Source organism: Heptranchias perlo, chromosome 33, assembly GCF_035084215.1.
Source record: "Heptranchias perlo isolate sHepPer1 chromosome 33, sHepPer1.hap1, whole genome shotgun sequence".
Classification (NCBI taxonomy): Eukaryota; Metazoa; Chordata; class Chondrichthyes; order Hexanchiformes; family Hexanchidae; genus Heptranchias; species Heptranchias perlo.
Genome location: NC_090357.1, coordinates 24,350,889 through 24,368,876, shown reverse-complemented (window position 1 = coordinate 24,368,876; position 17,988 = coordinate 24,350,889). Strand labels below are relative to the sequence as shown.

Here is a 17,988-nt window from a genome sequence, read left to right as displayed (position 1 = left end):
GGACTTCATGCATTATCTAGGCTGACACCTCAGTGCAGTGCTGAGGGAGTGCTGCAATATTGGAGCTTCTAGGGTAGATTTCCGTATTACCCCTTGGACGTCAAGCAGGGACCATCGCACACAGGTATCGGAGCCCGGCTGATTATTCTTCCATTTAAATTAATGGAAGTTAAATTGAGGGGTGCTGTAACAGGAATGCGATCCTCCCCACCCTCTCCTCTCTCTCTGCCCTGCCCCATAACTGCTGCACTGTCAGAGGTGCCATCTTTCGGATGAGACGTTAAATCGAGGCCCCCTCTGCCATCGCAGGTGGATGTAAAAGATCCCACGTCACTATTTCAAAGAAGAGCAGGATAATTCTCCCCAGAGTCCTGGCCAACATCACTAAACAGATGATCTGGTCATTATCTCATTGCTGTTTGTGGGACCTTGCTGTGTGAATATTGGCTATCGTGTTTCCCTACATTACAACAGTGACTACATTTCAAAAGTACTTCATTGGCTGTAAAGCACTTTGGGAGAGCCTGAGGTTGTGAAAAGCACGGTATAAATGCAAGTCTTTCTTTTTTGCTTTTGTGGGACCTGGCTGTGTGCAAATTGGCAGCTGCATTTACCTACATAGCAACAGTGAATGCACTTCAAAGGCAAAGTGAACAATGGTCGAAGAAATATGTCCCATAAGTATATTCTGAATGGTATTGAGTTGGCAGACAGAGACTTGTAAAGGAACTTGAGAGTGATGGTAGAATCATGACTTTCAGCATGTGATCAGGACAATGCAGTAAAGCAATAAAAAAGCAAAAACGAATGCTAGGACGTCAGGGTAAATTTTTGGAGACTCCTGTCTTGGCTTGGAGCCTTGCTGGATAGGAACGCAGATTGGAGAATCTGTGAGCTCGATTCACAGGGTGATGCTTAATGTCAAGGCAGTAAAGATGAAGAGCTGGAGGGAAGGTGGGAGGGGTATCACTGATCTATATTAAATGGTAAAGATAGGGTAAATCCAAAATATTACTTTACATTAAACCAGGAAAGTAGGATCAAATTTTAATGGATGTAAAATCAGACATACTCTGTAATGGTCATGCTATCTTCTGTATTCAGAACACAGCTGAGTTGTTATAATGGCAAAGTTAGGGATGAGCTTCGAACAGACGGAGGAGACTTTCATTCCAACAATCTGGGCTGGATTGAAATCCAAGCCTCAGAGATAAATACCATCAATTATATTTTTTAATGTGGTCATTAATTTCTCTCCAAGCGGATAGGTTAAAGGTTAATGTATGTCTTTTTAAATTTGTAAGTTGTATTGTTCTTTTGCAGTTGTTCTCGTGTCATTTATTCTCTGGTCTGTCACTGAACTGCTGAGAGACTGGTGATAACCAGGGGGAGGACCCCTTCTCCCATTATTACTGCCACATATGTACCTTTTCTTTGATAACGTACAATCCCACTGGATTCTTGCGCTCACGTTCATGCTCCACTCCTTTCGGTAGCAACTCTACTGAAAAAGAAATAGGATAGGCATAAAGTCATTAACGCTGTGCTGTTCCGTGCGTGTTTGGTTTCTGTTGAAGCCACGGAATACTGAGTACCAACCCAGTCCTGTCAGTTTGTAGCAGCCTGTCCCATTGTGCAAAATCCTAGCAATAGTTGATGAACAAAGTTGTTTTACTGAATTACATAGAAATTACAGCTCGGAAACAGGCCGTTTGGCCCATCCAGTCCATGTTGGTGTTTGTCCTCCATATCAGCAGTATCCTAATCCCTTGTGCCCACCTTGTTCCCATATTCCTTTATCCCCGTTTCCTTCAACCACCTATCTAGCTTATCCTTAAATGTTGACATGGTCTCTGCCTCAATCATTAACTCTACATTCCACAGCCCCACAACCCTCTATGTAAAAATGTTTCTCTTAAGTCTTTTACATTTAACCTTGTATCTACGTCTATTCATTCTAGACCCCTCAACCACTGGAAGTGGTTTGTTTCTATCTACCTTGTTCCATCCCTTCATAAATTTAAGCACCTCTTTCAAATCACCACATAATATCCTCTGTTCTAATGAAACCAGCCCCAATTTTTCAAGTCTCTCTTCCTATTTGTATTTCCTCCTATAAGGCAGCATCCCAGTGAATCTGCTCTGTACTCTCTCTATTGCCTCAACATCTTCCCTATAGTATGGAGCCCAAAACTGCACACAGTACACCAATTGTGTTCCTACTAAGGTTTTATATAGATTCCATTATATTACACTACATCTCGATTTTATGTTCTATACCTCTTGCTATAAAATCCAGTATTCCATTTGCTATTTTATGGCCTTATCCACTTGAATTACAGCTTTTAATGTCTTGTGAACCTAAACCTTCAAATCCCTCTGCTCTTCTACATCACTCAGCTTTCTCCTATTCAAATTTTTAAAAAATTAAACCAAAATATACCATCTCACACTTACTGACATTGAATTCCATCTGGTACATTTTTGCCCGGACCACCATCTTATCAATACCCCCTGCTGCTTCCTTTGGTCCTCAGAATTATTTACTATGTTTCCTATTTTAGTGTTGTCTGTAATTTTGGACACCATACCCTCTAGCCCTATTTCCAAATCACTGATGTACACAGTGAACAGAAGTGGTCCCAGAACAGAACCCTGTGGGACACCACTACCCACTTTCAACCACTCTGAGAAACTGCCCTTAACTCCTGCTCTCTTTTTTCTTCCTTCTAACCAGTTTTTAGTCCAATTTTTTACCCTCCCTGACTTCCATACCCCTAATCTTCTCCAATAGTCTTCTGTATGGCACCCTGTCAAAGGCCTTCTGAAAGTCCATATACACCACATCCACTGCTATTCCCCCATCCACCATATCTGTGACCTCCTCAAAGAACTCGATCAGGTTTGTCAAAGACAATCTTCCTTTTGAAATCAACGTTGGCTGCGTCTAATTATTTTCTCTTCATCTAGATATTTAGTATTTCCATCATTGATTAAAGATTCCAAAATTGTCCATATCACAAATATTAAGCTAACTGGCCTGTAATAACCTGGGTTAGCTCTGTCTCCCTTTATGAAAGTGGTTATTACATTGACTACTCTCCAGTCCTCCGTCTCACGTCCACCCTCAATACACAGGGCTAACTTTAACTTTCCAAAGTGTCAGAAAACAAATGGTGCAGACAGTACGTGATACACCCGCCAGATTCTCCTTTCATAGAATCATAGAATCATAGAATGGTTACAACACAGAAGGAGGCCATTCGGTCTGTCGAGCCCATGCCGGCTCTCTGCAAGAGCAATCCAGCTAGTCCCACTCCCCCGCCCTTTCCCCGTAGCCCTGCAAGTATCTTCAAGTACTTATCCAATTCCCTTTTGAAATCCATGATTGAATGTGCCTCCACCACCCTTTCAGGCAGTGCATTCCAGATCATAACCACTCGCTGCGTAAAAAAGGTTTTCCTCATGTCGCCTTTGGTTCTTTTGCCAATCATCTTAAATCTGTGTCTTCTGGTTCTTGACCTTTCCGCCAATGGGAAGAGTTTCTCTCTATTTACTCTGTCTAGACCCCTCATGATTTTGATTTGACTTGATCATGATTTTCCATTCAGAGATTTACACAGAGGAACAGAGTTACTGTCAATGTGCACTGCGAGTTTAATATTCTCGCAGTACTCAGTTCCTACCACTAGATGTCAGCTGAGCATCCTTTTTTAAACCAGAATCTGCGTTTATGGAGATTAGAAGTAACAGTACCAGGGAAAGTAAAACTTTCTACATTACCCTCTGTTGCTGAAATTGAGCCTGTGCTTTATCCTCAGAGGAGCTCCCCTTCTTATTGAATCACTGAATTTTACAGTGGAGAAGGAGGCCATTCGGCCCACCATGGCTGTGCTGGCTCTCTGAAAGAGCTGTCCACAGTCCCATTCTCGAGCCCTTTCCCCATTTGGTGCATTGCCCCTCGTTCTAGCTCACTGAAAGAGCTATCCACTTAGTTCCACTCTCCTATCCTTTTCTCTTAACATTTAAAATTTTCATTTTTCAACGTAATTAATGATTCTGTTTCTGAAATTGGGGGCAGCTCCCAAATGTTTAATGCTCTGATTCATTCTTTGATCCTTTTTTTGTGCTCATTAAAGTGCAAGGTGTTGGTGTTGAGAATAGAACATGCCCATCTTTGCACCAGGTGTCAGCATCAAGTGCCCCAATCTAAATATTGCGCAGGTTAGGTGCCGATTAGCCTCTCTCTACTTTACCCCAACAATATGCCATGAGGAGAGCGCCCCCTTGTGCCAGGGCAAGATTTCCATTTCCCACACGAGCCATTCTTGTGGATTCACTGATTTGCATCAAAGTGCTGGGCTGTGATCAGGAGGAAGGTTCTAACCCACCTAATCCCCAGTCCACCAGGCTTCTGTTATTTAAGTCTCCCACACAGGCACCTGTTCCTGGCCAGAAAGAACTCCATACGATCAGCTTTCAATCAAAGGCGCTCTTGTGCAGGAGACTGGACCAATGTTTTTTTACATTGTTCTGGCTGATATTGGTACATCCTCCTCACCCCTACCCACCAACTCACCATGTGGACAACCAGAGGTGTGAGCTCCACTCTCCCTCTCTATAACCAACACACCATCCCACCACACTCAAATCACACATTACCTTCATGTTTGGCCTGATCCTCATCCCGCTCCGCAGAACCTGGGGACCCCTCTTTCTCTCCTTTTCCTTTATCTCTGAAAAAACAAGACAAAACAGTCAGGCCTGAAGCACATTGCCCTTAACATCGATTTTCATGTACTTTGGGCCGGTTACTGCTCATTTGAAAGAAAGAAAGAACTTGCATTTATATAGCGCCTTTCACGACCTCGGGACGTCCCAAAGTGCTTTACAGCCAAGTAAATACTTTTGAAGTGCAGTCACTGCTGCAATGTAGGAAACGTAGCAGCCAGTATGCACACAGCAAGGTCCCACAAACAGTAAAGAGATAATGACCAGATAATCTATTTTAGTGATGTTGGTTGAGGGATAAATATTGGCCAGGACACCGGGGATAACTCCCCTGCTTTTCTTCCAATAGTCCCATGGGATCTTTTACATCCACCTGAGATGGTAGATGGGGCCTCGGTTTAACGTCTCATCTGAAAGACGGCACCTCTGAAAGTGCAGCACTCCCTCAGTACTGTACTGGAATACAGCCAAAGAAGTACTTTAGAAGTGTAGTCACTAGTGTGACAATACAATGGGGAATAAGGAAATGGCAGAGATGTTAAACAAATATTTTGCATTTGTCTTCACAGTAGAAGACGCAAAAAAAATACCAGAAATAGTGGGGGACCAAGCGTCTAATGAGAATGAGGAACTTAAAGTAATTAAGATTAGTAAAGAAAAAGTACTGGAGAAATTAATGGGACTAAAAGCCAACAAATCCCCTGGACCTAATGGGCTACATCCTAGGGAATTAAAAGAGGTGGCTGCAGAGGTAATGGATGCATTGGTTTTGATCTTCCAGAATTTCCTAGATTCTAGAACGGTCCCCGTGGATTGGAAGGTAGCAAATGTAACCCTACTTTTTTTTTATTCGTTCATGGGATGTGGGCATCGCTGGCAAGGCCAGCATTTATTGCCCATCCCTAATTGCCGTTGAGAAGGTGGTGATGAGCCGTCTTCTTGAACCGCTGCAGTCCGTGTGGTGAAGGTTCTCCCACAGTGCTGTTAGGAAGGGAGTTCCAGGTTTTTAACCCAGCGACAATGAAGGAACGGCGATATATTTCCAAGTCAGGATGGTGTGTGACTTGGAGGGGAATGTGCAGGTGGTGTTGTTCCCATGTACCTGCTGCCTTTGTCCTTCTAGAAGGTAGAGGTCGCGGGTTTGGGAGGTGCTGTCAAAGAAGCTTTGGTGAGTTGCTGCAGTGCATCCTGTAGATGGCACACACTGCATCCACGGTGCGCCGGTAGTGAAGGGAGTGAATGTTTAGGGTGGTGGATGGGGTGACAATCAAGCGGGCTGCTTTGTCCTGGATGGTATCAAGCTACTTGAGTGTTATTGGAGCTGCACTCATCCAGGCAAGTGGAGAGTATTCCATCACACTCCTGACTTGTGCCTTGTAGATGGTGGAAAGGCTTTGGGGAGTTAGGAGGTGAGTCACTCGCCGCAGAATACCCAGCCTCTGACCTGCTCTTGTAGCCACAGTATTTATGTGGCTAGTCCAGTTAGGTTTCTGTTCAATGGTGACTCCCAGGATGTTGATGGTGGGGGATTTGGCGATGGTAATGCCGTTGAATGTCATGGGTAGGTGGTTAGACTCTCTCTTGTTGGAGATGATCATTGCCTGGCACTTGTCTGGCGCGAATGTTACTTGCCACTTATCAGCTCAAGCCTGGATGTTGTCCAGGTCTTGTTGCATGCGGGCACGGACTGCTTCGTTATCTGAATGGTTGCATTCAAGAAAGGAGAGAGAAAATCGGGAACTGTAGGCCAGTTAGCCTGACATCAGTAGTAAGGAAAATGCTAGAATCTATTATTAAGGACATAGTAACAGGGCACTTAGAAAATCATAATATGATTAGGCAGAGTCAACATGGTTTTATGAAAGGGAAATCATGTTTGACAAATCTATGAGTTTTTTGAAGGTGTAACTAGCAGGGTAGATAAGGGGGAACCAGTGGATGTTGTATATTTGAATTTTCAAACGACATTCGATAAGGGGTTTGGAGTACAAGAGTTACAATTGTACAGGGCTTTGGTGAGACCTCGCCTGGAGTACTGCATACAGTTTTGGACTCCTTATCTAAGGAAGGATATGCTTGCCTTAGAGGCGGTGCAACGAAGGTTCACTAGATTAATTCCTGGGATGAGAGGGTTGTCCTATGAGGAGAGGTTGAGTACAATGGGCCTATACTGTCTGGAGTTTAGAAGAATGAGAGGGGATCTCATTGAAACAAATAAGATTCTGAGGGGGCTTGACAGGGTAGAGGCTGAGAGGTTGTTTTCCCTGGCTGGAGAGTCTAGAACAAGAGGGCATAGTCGCAGGATAAGGGGTCGGCCATTTAAGACTGAGATGAGGAGGAATTTCTTCACTCAGAGGGTTGTGAATCTTTGGAATTCTCTACCCCAGAGGGCTGTGGATGCTGAGTCCTTGAGTATATTCAAGGCTGAGATAGATAAATTTTTGGACTCTAGGGGAATCAAGGGACATGAGGATCGGGCAGGAAAGTGGAGTTGAGGTTAAAGATCAGCCATGATCTTATTGCATGGCAGAGCTGGCTTGAGGGGCTGTATGGCCCACTCCTGCTCCTATTTCTTATATTCTAATGTTGTAATGTAGGAATCAATGCCCTACTCAGATATGTTAAGTAAGAGATCCCATAATTACAAGAAAATGTATTGAGATGCCCTGAGAAGGAGGTGGAGTTTCTTCTTGAGCCACTGTTTTTTGTAGCGGTTTGATACAACTGAGTGGCTTACTAGACCACTTCAGAGGGAAGTTAAGATCAATCACGTTGGAGTGGGACTGGAGTCACTGGAACCAGACCGGGTAAAGACGTCAGCTTTCCTTCCATAAAGGGCATTAGTGAATCAGTTGGGTTTATATGACAATCAAACAGCTTTTTATTTCCAGATTTTTAAACTGAATTCAAATTTTCCAACTACCATGATGGGATTTGAACTCACGTTCTCTGGATTATTTGCACAGGCCTCTGGATTACTTGTTCAGTAACATAACCACGACTGTACCCTTTTATGAAGAGTCATTTACAATGAATAATTCTGTGTGCACAATAACAAGCAGGCAAAATATAAAAAAAAGAACCTCAAGGTAATCTTACTTTTTTGAAGGTTTCCAGCAGGCACACACGGTTACCAAGGTAACTAGAAGGAAAATTCCGCCTGTGCATAGGATAATGTATAAAGAGCTCCGCTCTGTAAAAAACATAACGTCATTGTCCGAACTTCCAGCCTCTGAATTATAAGTGAAACTATTCTAGCTACATTTAGAAGAACATAACAAGAAAAGGCTATTCTGCCAATCAAGCCTGATCTTCCCACACCCCACACTGTCATAGAATCATAGAATTTTACAGCACAGAAGGAGGCCATTTGGCCCATTGTGCCTGTTCTGGCTCTGTGAAAGTGCTATCTATTTAGTCCCATTCCCCTGACTTATTCCCATACCTATTTAAATTTTTCATTTTCAAATATTTATCCATTTCCCTTTATAAAGCTTTAAAGATTCTGATTCCAACACTGTTCCTGGTAGGGAATTCCAGGTCCTAACAATCCTCTGCATTAATAAAAATTCTCCTAACCTCTTCCTTTTGATGATGGTCATATATTTATGCCCTCCAGTTAATGATGCGTGGACCAATGGAATTAGTTGTTCCCTATTTACCTGATCAGAACCCCTCATAATTTTAAACACCTCTACCAATTCTCCTCTTAACTTTCTCTGGCCTAATGAAAAGAGTCTACACAACTAATTCAGGCACCAAAATTGTGTGGAAGTTCTGACAGACTCCCGGTGGACATTTCCACGATGGCCCTAAGGAAGGAGTCTCCGCCTGGCCTATAAAAGGCAATCAACATAAGGGAGTGGGGCCAGGGGTGGGGGATTCCTAAGTCATAAGGTTTTGCTCTTAAGCCCTCAGTCAGGACTCAGTGCTTAACTGGCACAGGTACACCTGGGTCTAAATTTTAACCCCACGAACAGGTGAGGTGGGGCAGGTGGGAAGATAAAAATTGTAAAAAACTAAAACCCGACCCCAACTCACCTCCAACCCGCCCACTTCCGTTTTAACAGAGGCGGGACAAGGGGCGGGCGACCAACCTGCTCTTAGGAGGCAGGTCGGTCAGTAAAAGCTTTTGAGAAGGCCGCGGGCCTCCATTTTTACAGCTTTTTTTATTTTTAACTCCTGGGGGCCGGGATTCCTGGGCCCTTTGCTTCACGCTATGTGAGAGGAGGCGAGAAGGTCCGAAACAGCAGATAATTGCCTTTATTGCACTGCTTGTGGGCCTGGAGGAGCAGGAGTGTTTCCCCCAGGCCCAACAAGCCTACCTGCAGTGACCCCCCCACCTACAATCTCCAACCTCACGTTCTCCAACCCCCTGATGACTCCCAACCTCCCGATGACTGACCCCCGATGACTCCTGACACCCCCGGGCCCCCGATCACTGACCTCTGATGACTCCTGAACCCCGATGACCCCGACCCCCAACCCCCTCCCCATGACCGACCCCACCCCCCCATCTAAGATTTACCTGCTGGCATCCGCTTCCTGGCTCTTCTCCCGTCCGACTGACAGCCTGCCTGTCAATCTGGCTGGCCTGTCGGACGGAAAACCGACAAAAAAAAATAAAAGACATCCTTACGTCAAAATCGTAAGGACGTCCGGGAAACCCGTTCTTCCGGGTTTCCCATCAGGAATTCCAACCCCCAGCCCTCTTCCCAGATCCAGGTTAAAATTTAGGCCCTGGTCTCAACTGGCGCACTTGCCCATCATTGGTGGAAGTGGGGCACATCTGGCCAGAGTCAGAGCCTGGACACCGAAGAGCAGGTGCTATTTTTGGAAGGGGATTGAAGTAGCCCCCTTTGTAAAGGGACGCTGGGGTATCCAAATTGCTTTTATGGGAAGGGGGAACCCAGCTCTCCCCCCCCCTCCCCAGACCAGCCATCTACTGCCAGCCACTCTGGGTGTTCAATGGGGGCATGCCATGTAGATGTGTCTCCAAACCTCCAAAGGCCCACCCATGGAGGCCCCTATCCCTCACCCCACAAACTCGGCAGGGTTTGGGGCAGAGTTCCGAGGTGGGTGCTTGCTCATGGACCTTTTAGGCCACAACCTTCTAAGGAGAGGAACTGCAAAGCTCCTCTGTTCCCCACAGGTAAAGCAAGCGAGACTGCAGAATACTTACCTAACCTAATGTTCAGCAGCTCAAGAACCAATCATAATCCACGCACAGCATTTCAGTAACCTTATCTACACTTAAACTCTTTGGGGTCATTGTAATTTTTGGCGATAGTGAAAAACGGGAGATATCGGATCGGCAACCCGTTTTACATCTTGTCCGATTTTCCTTCCCATTGACTGCAATGTCTCCTCTATAAATCGCATTGCGTCCAGTGCATTTATCCCACTTTCCCACATTATTTTCTCTGTAGCCCATTGTTCCCCACTGTCACCTCTATAAATACTCTCCTCCCCCCCCCCCTCATTGTACCCCCTATATATCGCTCATGTACTTACTGTATACGGTCAGTTTGACTGGCGTACTTCGAGAGCTGCTGATTGGGTTCTCCACCATGCAGCTGTAAATATCATCATCAGTTATGTGGACCCGTGTGATGGTAAGGGTTTTCTGATCACTGGACAAAGAGAATCTTGCGTCGTTGTCTAGGGGCTTTCCACCTTTCAGCCATGTATACATGGGTTTGGTTCCATTTTCATGTGAGCAGTTTAACGTAACGTATTCACTCAGTTCCAGCACTGTGGAGGATGATAACACCACCACGGGCTTTGTCACAGGGACTGGATAATATAAGGCAGAAAACAGACAATGGACACAAGTCTGTAAAACATAGAAGGCGCAATACAACAACAATAACTTGCATTTATATAACTCCTTTAATGTAGTAAAACATCCCGAGGTGCTTCACAGAAGCATAGTCAGACAAAAATTGACAGGGGCCAAAGAAGGAGACATTCGGGCAGGTGACCAAATGCTTGGTCATAGAGGTAGGTTTTAAGGAGGAGAGAGAGGTGAAAAAGCGAAGAGGTTTGGGGAGGGAATTCCAGAGCTTAGGACCTAGACGGCTGACGGCACGGCCGCCAATGGTGGAGCAACTCAGAGATCTCGAAGGGTTGTAGGGCTGGAGGAGGTTCGAGATAGGGAGGGACAAGGCCATGAGGGATCTGAACACAAGGATGAGAATTTTAAAATTGAGGGAAAGCTGGACCAAGAGCCAATGTAGGTCAGTGAGCACAGGGGGTGATGGGTGAATGGGACTTGCTGCGAGTCAGGATACGGGCAGCAGAGTTTTGGATGAGCTCAAGTTTATGGAGAGTGGAAGATGGGAGGCCGGCCAGGAAAACAGACCCCTCAGGTCAACTAGGTTAAGCAATAAACTGCGTCCATAGAATGCGTGTCCTTCAAAAACAGGGCTGGAGTTTACCAGAGGTAATCTGGAGAGAGGTCGCTGCTGGTGATTTTATTTTGTTCAACCAGACAGCAGCAGTACAAATTATGGGCATGTCAGATTTCAAATTTTCCCTTTGCCTCAGCCATGAATGGTAGGGAGCTACCAAGTGGGCTTGTGAAAGAGGGGAGTCCAAAATGGGTCAGGTTGGCAGATCTAATAACCCAAGAGCAGATTTTACTAGCTTGTTGTGGTGCTGCTACTGATGGATATGGGGGGCAATTTTAACCTAACCCGTCCGTTGAGAAACTGACGGGATTGGGTGCAACGTTGGTTTTACACCCCGCCCGATTTTACTCTCCATTGAAATCAGTGGAGAATAATATAGGGCAGTGTGTAAAACCGGCCATCCACCCGATCCCCTGGGTTAGGTTAATATTACTCCCAGGAAGTCTGGGTACAGCCTAGTCTTTCAGCTGTCACAGTACATTACTGATACTTACTGACTGCCTCTCACAACAGGCACAGGTGGATTCCAACGCGAAAGCAGGCAGGACTCAGAAACCCAATGCTGTCCTGATCTGGTGTCTGCTCATCTGCATTTTTCGGCAAGTCAGTCAGGAGCAGGAACCAGAACTAGTTCTCTTCCCTTCGCAAGTCCAGGGACACTAAGTACAACTGGACTGCCCCCATCGTTGTGGCTAGTTAACGCAGCACTGAACCATACGTAGCAGGGAAACGTTTAGTTTGACCCCCCAGTCCGAGCTGAGTTAGCGGGTCTCAGCCAAGGTACTGTTAGGATGTATTACAGTTAGCTACAGTGTCCCTGGGTTAGAGATGGGGAACATCAGATAGAGAACCTTATCTTCACCTCTATATAAATGCAAATCCTTTCTTCATTCTTCCTTTCTATCCAGTGCCCTCTGCTGGAAACTGTATTTGTTAATATTGGGTAAGGACAGAATCAGCTGTGACACCCCCTCTCCCTGCAGCCTGTTGAAACTCACTATCTAGACTCATACATCAAGAATGGCTATTTAGCAGTGGAAGCTGGTGTCCATGAAATTATAGCCAGTACAAGTCAGTGCCTTTGGAAGAGCAGAGTGGGAAACTGGAGGGGGGCTATTGATAACTAATTCAGTACAAACAGAATATAGTCGCACAGACAGCTTGCCGACCCGAACACTTACTATCGACAGTTAAATTGAGTGTTTTCACTCCGGTGAAGGCATCGTCCGTGATCGCAATCTCGACTTCATACATTCCCTCGTCGGCCGGCTGCAGGTTGTGGATCAACAGGGACCCGTTGCGGAAGATCACTATCCGATCCTTGTACTCCGGCCGTAGCTTGCCCAGGATGCGCGTGCCAAAGGACTGGACCAAAGGGATGGGCTTGTCCCGCTTCAGCTGCCACTGAATGACGGGGGTCTCGGAGCTGCTGGCCGTGTAGTGTATAGAAAGTAGAACCGATCCTCCCACGATGCCCCGGGCAGTGTGGGCTTGTCCTGTTATATTCACTCCTTCTGCTGGCACTAAAACAATAATTAAATACAAACAATAAGAAATGAGCGTTACCAGCAGAAAATGAGAAGTAGGGTTGGATAATTCCATTTGCCCATTAATTGTTGCCCTTCAGCTTTGAGCCAGCTGCAAATTTAGCAGGTTAAAAAAAGAAGAAAAGAAAGACTTGCATTTCTATAATGCCTTTTACAATCTCAGGGTGTCCCAAAGCATTTTACAGACAATGATGTAGTTTTGAAGTGTGGTCACTGTTGTAATGTAGGAATGCAGCAGCCAATTTGTGCACAGCAAGATCCCACAATAAGCATTGTGATAAAGACCAGATAATCTGTTTTAGTTGATGTTGGTTGAGGGATAATTATTGGGACAGGACACCAGGGAGAACTCCCTTGCTCTTCTTCGAACAGTGCCATGGGATCTTTTACCTGAGAGGGCAGACCGGGCCTCGGATTAATGTCTCATCTGAAAGACAGCACCTAGACCATAAGATAAGACCATAAGAGATAGGAGCAGGAGTAGGCCATTCGGCCCCTCGAGCCTGCTCCACCATTCAATGAGATCATGGCTGATCTGATTTTTACCTCAATTCCACTTTCCCGCACTTTCCCCATATCCTTTGACTCCCTTGCTGATCAAAAATTTGTCTAACTCAGCCTTGAATGTATTCAATGACTCAGCCTCCACAGCTTTTTGAGGTAAAGAATTCCAAAGATTCACGACCCTCTGGGAGAAGAAATTCTTCCTAATTTCCGTCTTAAACGGGTGACCCCTTATTCTAAGACTATGCCCCCTAGTTTTAAATTCCCCATGAGGGGTAACATCCTCTCAGCATCTACCCTATCGAGTCCCCTCAGAATCTTATATGTTTCAATAAGATCTCCTCTCATTCTTCTAAACTCCAGTGAGTATAGACCCAATCTGTTCAATCTTTCCTCATAAGACAACCCTTCCATACCCGGAATCAACCTAGTGAACCTTCTCTGAACTGCCTCCAATGCAAGTATGTCCTTCCTCAAATAAGGGCACCAGAACTGTACGCAGTACTCCAGGTGTGATCTCACCAGCATCCTGTACAGTTGCAGCATGACTTCCCTGCTTTTATACTCCATCCCCCTAGAAATAAAGGCCAATATTCCATTTGCCTTCCGGATTACCTGCCGCACCTGTATGTTGACTTTTTGTGTTTCATGTACGAAGACACCCAGATCCCTCTGTACCGTAGCACTTTTCAGTATTTCTCCATTCAAATAATATTTTGCTTTTTTATTTTTCCTCCCAAAGTGGATGACTTCACATTTTCCCACATTATATTCCATTTGCTAAATTTTTGCCCATTCACTGAACCTGTCAATATCCCTTTGCAGGCACTCTGTGTCCTCATCGCAACTTGCTTTTCCACCTATCTTTGTATCATCAGCAAATTTGGCCACAAGACATTCTGTTCCTTCACTCCTGATGGTACTGACTCACAATGAGATACTGGAAGTCCTGTGGTACCTCGTCCAAGTGGGAAGTTTTCATGTCTGAGCCTTCACGGTGAGTGTTGGCAAGCTATCCACCATTAGGGGACCATTATTGCCAAGATGATTCCTGTCCTCGCATACTAACCACACTCACAGGGACAAAGGCTGGCAACCAGGGCTGTGAATCCTTTCTGGGTTGATTTTTCTCCTGAACAGTCCAGAGCCACAAAGGTCAACAGAAGCACCCTTACTGCAGCCCTGATGGGGTCAGCACAGGCCAGGAATTGAGCATGGGATCTACCTGGTCCATATGGTTGAATATCACACCATTAGAAACAGGAGTAGGCCATTCAGCCCCTCGATCCCGTTCCCCGTTCAATTAGATCATGGCTGATCTGTATCTTAACTCCATTTACCCGCCTTTGCTCCATATCCCTTGATACCCCTACTTAAAAAAAATCTATCGATCTCAGTTGAAAATTTCAATTGACCTAGCATCCATAGAGAATTCCAGATTTCCACTACCTTTTGTGTGAAAAAGTGCTTCCTGATTTCCCTCCTAAATTACCTAGCTCTAATTTTAAGATTGTGCCCCTTTGTACTGGATTCCCCCTCCAGCAGAAATAGTTTCTGCATATCTACCTTATCGAATCCTATTACCATTTTAAACACCTGAATTAAATGACCCCTCAACCTTCTAAACTCAAGGGAATATAAGCGAAGTTTATGCAATCTGTCTTCATAACCCTTTAGTCCTGGTATCATTCTGGTGAATCTGCACTGCACCCACTCCAAGACCAATATATCCTTCCTGAGGTGCGATGTCTAGAACTGAATGCAGTATTCTAGATGTGATCTGACCAAAGCTCTGCACAGGTGATGCATTCACCATGGGAGCTCAAACACCAGTCTGTTTCTCCCTCTATCTCCTCTGCCTGTTTCCTGATGTCCTGCTGAAGCTATTCTCTGCCCTCACTAACCTGCTGCTAACCCTATGCTATGCATGCATCGCACTCCTTTATAAGGTTACTTTTTTCTTGCTTTTTGGCAACAGAAAGTTAATCTGAGTTATTTTCCTCTGTGTGTAAAATTAAATTAAAATCCTTTTACTAAGCTGATAAGGTTTATAACAACAGTTTGGTAATGTTTCTTTATCTTTCAACACAGAATTAAATGTACACACATATACATATATATACTATTTTATATTATATTCAGTACTGGAGGTGCGCATTTCATTGAAAATTTTTATGGTAACCTGGCCCCTCTGGGTAAACCTATTATCCTGCCTTAGATGGCAATGTAAAAAGAGTTTTCAATGTCAAAGGTGTCACACACTCACCTAGCCTAGCATACTAGATAGAAGAAGTGATTGCAACAGAAAAGTTTTAAATTCTACTTCTTTATGCAAAACTAAAGCTAAATCTAAGTAGTGAAGTAATTTAAGAGACTAGTTCTGTACCTCAAGCAACCGTACACTTCCATGTTCCTTGATACCCTTTAGCCTCAATTGGAAAAACCAACGGCCTTCTCAATTCTGACCGCAGTTACTCCACTCGAATACTCTGACCTCAGCTGCTCAGAACATCAGCACACTCCCTGCATCCAAAGGCCTCCTTTTGAAGTGTTTGGCACCTGCTGAGTGGGAGAGTAGTACAGCTGTGCAGAAGAGAGGGAAAGTTTTCACCAGCACCACCGGCCCCTCCTCTCAGCCGAGAGGAATTTTTAGATTTCTGAATCAAGGAGAAAGGCAAAGGGCAGCATACCTCAACCCACCCCCAAAGAAAAGCAATCTCAGGGCCTGTTGGACAAGGGAGCCTAAGTTCACCCCCTCCACCCCACAGACACACACACACACACACTCACATACGTACACACACGTTGATAGCAGTTTTCGGATCGAGGGTGAAGGAAGGATCTGTCCGATTTCTGCTCCATTCACACACCAGCACCAGCTCGAATCCCAGTTGGAAGTGGGGTGGGGGGTGCGGGGTGGGATGAGGATGGGAGGAGGGGGCTCGAAGGGATTTGGGGGGCATGTCGAGGGTGGGGAGTTCCTGGGCCATCCTGGGAATTACGTCATTTACACCCTCTTTAGACACAGCAGAATCCATGCTTGTCAAGAGCAAGCATAGTTTCCATTCTGGGCCTTCCTAAGGCCCCCAAAAAGTTTCCCAACAAAGGTAATTGATCCCGATGAAGACTCCCATTTCCCCACAGGGAAAAGTTAAAACATTTTGTCTGTCCTCTTCACCCAGTTAAGGACCTCTGTCGCCCCCTATTGGAGCTGCAGGGTACTGCTCTGAGTTTCTGGTAGCCACTCAGGATGGGCACCTCTGTTACACCTGTAGAGGTGCAGGTCCGCCCACTCCAATTATATCAATGACCCCATCCCCGGGATTTAAAATGGGGTCCACATCCTGGTCAGCGGTCGGCCAGGAATCCCGCTGAATCACACTTCTGGTAGCAGAGCAGGGACCCTGGAATTTTTAGCACATAGTCTCTATTCAATAGCCACTTGTGATAAAGCATGCATATTCTAATAATCCTCTGTGCGAAAACATTAATTCTAACTTCCCTCTTCATTCTTCTAGTGATAATCCCTAGTCTATGCCCCCTTGCTATGGACTTGCCAACTAGTGGAATCAATCAATCTTTAATTATTCTTGCAAATCATTTCAGAATTTTAAAAACCTCTTTTAGATTCCCCTTCACCTTAACTCCTCTGGTGAAAAAGCCGCAATTGTTAAAGATTTTCCTCATAAATATAACTTTTCCTTCCTGGCATAACAAGTGAATTGTCAGATGGCTGGGGAGTCCAGAACCAGGGGTCACAGTCTCAGGATACGGGGTAGGACATTTAGAACCGAGATGAGGAGAAATTTCTTCACTCAGAGGGTGGTGAACCTGTGGAATTCTCTACCACAGAAGGCAGTGGAGGCCAAGTCATTAGATGTATTCAAGAAGGAGATAGATGTATTTCTTAATGCTAAAGGGATCAAGGGATACGGGGTAAAAGCAAGAACAGGGTACTGAGTTAGACGATCAGCCATGATCATTTTCAATGGCGGAGCAGGCCCGAAGGGCCGAATGGCCTACTCTTGCTCCTATTTTCTATGTTTCGATGTTTCTACATCAATATACCCTTTCCATGGCTCCAACCGTGGCCTACCCACTATCTTGTACAAATTCAACATCACTTCCTTGCTTTAATTTCAATGCTTTGAGCTATAAAACACAGAATCCCATTTGTTTTTACGGTGTCTTCTGCTTGCATTTCAACCTTTAAAGATTTGGATATCTGCACCCCGAGAGATCACTGTTCTTCTACTAAGTTAAACAAAATAGTTCTTCCTTCGATTAAAGGCAGTGCTACAGTTCAGACTTTTTCTCATGCAAAGAGCTTGATGATAATTTCTGTAAACCTATTATGACCTGAAACCTACATTTAGCAACCTCTGCCATACTAAGCTACCATAGCCTGGATCTAACAATTAAACCCAATCATGGTAAATTGCTTACTGGTAGGATGTCCACTATATCTCCTAGCAATCCAGACGATAGAAAGTATCATAACATTAGACTGCTTCGTCCCGGCTAAACTACTGATCAGAATTACTTATAATTAAATGATTCATAGAATCAAAGATACAGAACCAAATAGTGTACCGCACTATCATTGCATAAAACATCAGATCAGTCCACAAGGGATTAATGTGGTCTTTTTCAAACATCCAGCTTGCTAGAAATAAAAAGTCCAATGAGCTCAACACCAGTGCAGTCTTTCAGTTCCTGGCTGTTTCCCTTTGTGAGAATGTGTACAACATACACTTTGTTATAGACGCTTCCTTCCGACAGGGTCGGACAGA

The 17,988-nt window shown here is 44.8% G+C and overlaps 1 protein-coding gene across 1 annotated transcript in view; it reads right to left on the bottom strand.

Annotated features, from left to right (window-relative positions):
* The window catches only part of LOC137301328 (hepatic and glial cell adhesion molecule-like), a 52,497-nt gene that overhangs the window by 1,218 nt on the left and 33,291 nt on the right, over positions 1 to 17,988 (bottom strand). Inside the window, exons 2-6 of the mRNA XM_067970777.1 lie at positions 12,326 to 12,667; positions 10,246 to 10,527; positions 7,831 to 7,924; positions 4,663 to 4,736; positions 1,428 to 1,504 (exon numbers count right to left, since the gene is read on the bottom strand). Coding sequence (XP_067826878.1) covers positions 1,428 to 1,504; positions 4,663 to 4,736; positions 7,831 to 7,924; positions 10,246 to 10,527; positions 12,326 to 12,667 — 869 coding nt within the window. The remainder of the gene's footprint in view (positions 1 to 1,427; positions 1,505 to 4,662; positions 4,737 to 7,830; positions 7,925 to 10,245; positions 10,528 to 12,325; positions 12,668 to 17,988) is intronic.